Here is a 658-nt window from a genome sequence, read left to right as displayed (position 1 = left end):
TATGTATGTATGTGTGTATGTATGTATGTATGTATGTATGTATGTATGTATGTATGTATGTATGTATGTATGTATGTATGTATGTATGTATGTATGTATGTATGTATGTATGTATGTATGTATGTATGTATGTATGTATGTATGTATTTATGTATGTATGTATGGATGGATGTATGTATGTATGTATATATATTATGCATACAATTTGTATATTGATGCATACATATCTGGATGGATACTCGTACTTATATTTACACAACCACCATACAAAAGCATATCTATTTTCAAATGTATAGTGTGGTCAAACCCACCTTACTCTCGGCAGAGTCAGACCCGCGGAGATGCAGCTCTTCAAAGATGACATTGATTCGGGCGGCTACCTCATCGGATTCGTCGCCCGCGTCAATTCTCTTTTGCAATTGCTCTTCTTCGAGCAACAGCTTCTCGGTTTCCTGCAAAGTACAAAACAAAACAATGTATACGTATATATCCTCAAGTTTGTAAATGGGCCAAACAGCATCAATGCGCACATCAATTTGATGTAAACACCCCATTCCTGTGGACAACAATCCGGAGGGCAGAGCAAAGCAGTAGAAGTAGCGATCAGAAAAAAGTGTTTATATATATATATATATATATATATATATATATATATATA

General features: G+C 34.5%; 1 protein-coding gene across 1 annotated transcript; it reads right to left on the bottom strand.

Annotated features, from left to right (window-relative positions):
• Nucleotides 1–284: 284 nt before the first annotated feature.
• SARC_18040 (hypothetical protein) lies at nucleotides 285–452 on the bottom strand (the record flags this gene model as incomplete). The annotated part of the gene is made up of 1 exon (XM_014287876.1): nucleotides 285–452. A coding segment is annotated over one exon (168 nt), but the record flags the coding sequence as incomplete, so codon positions are not given.
• Between the last annotated feature and the right edge of the window lie 206 nt (nucleotides 453–658).

Source organism: Sphaeroforma arctica (genome assembly GCF_001186125.1).
Source record: "Sphaeroforma arctica JP610 unplaced genomic scaffold supercont1.13328, whole genome shotgun sequence".
NCBI lineage: Eukaryota > Ichthyosporea > Ichthyophonida > Sphaeroforma > Sphaeroforma arctica.
Note: the sequence above shows the minus strand (reverse complement) of the source record. Positions and strands in the feature narration are given on the sequence as shown.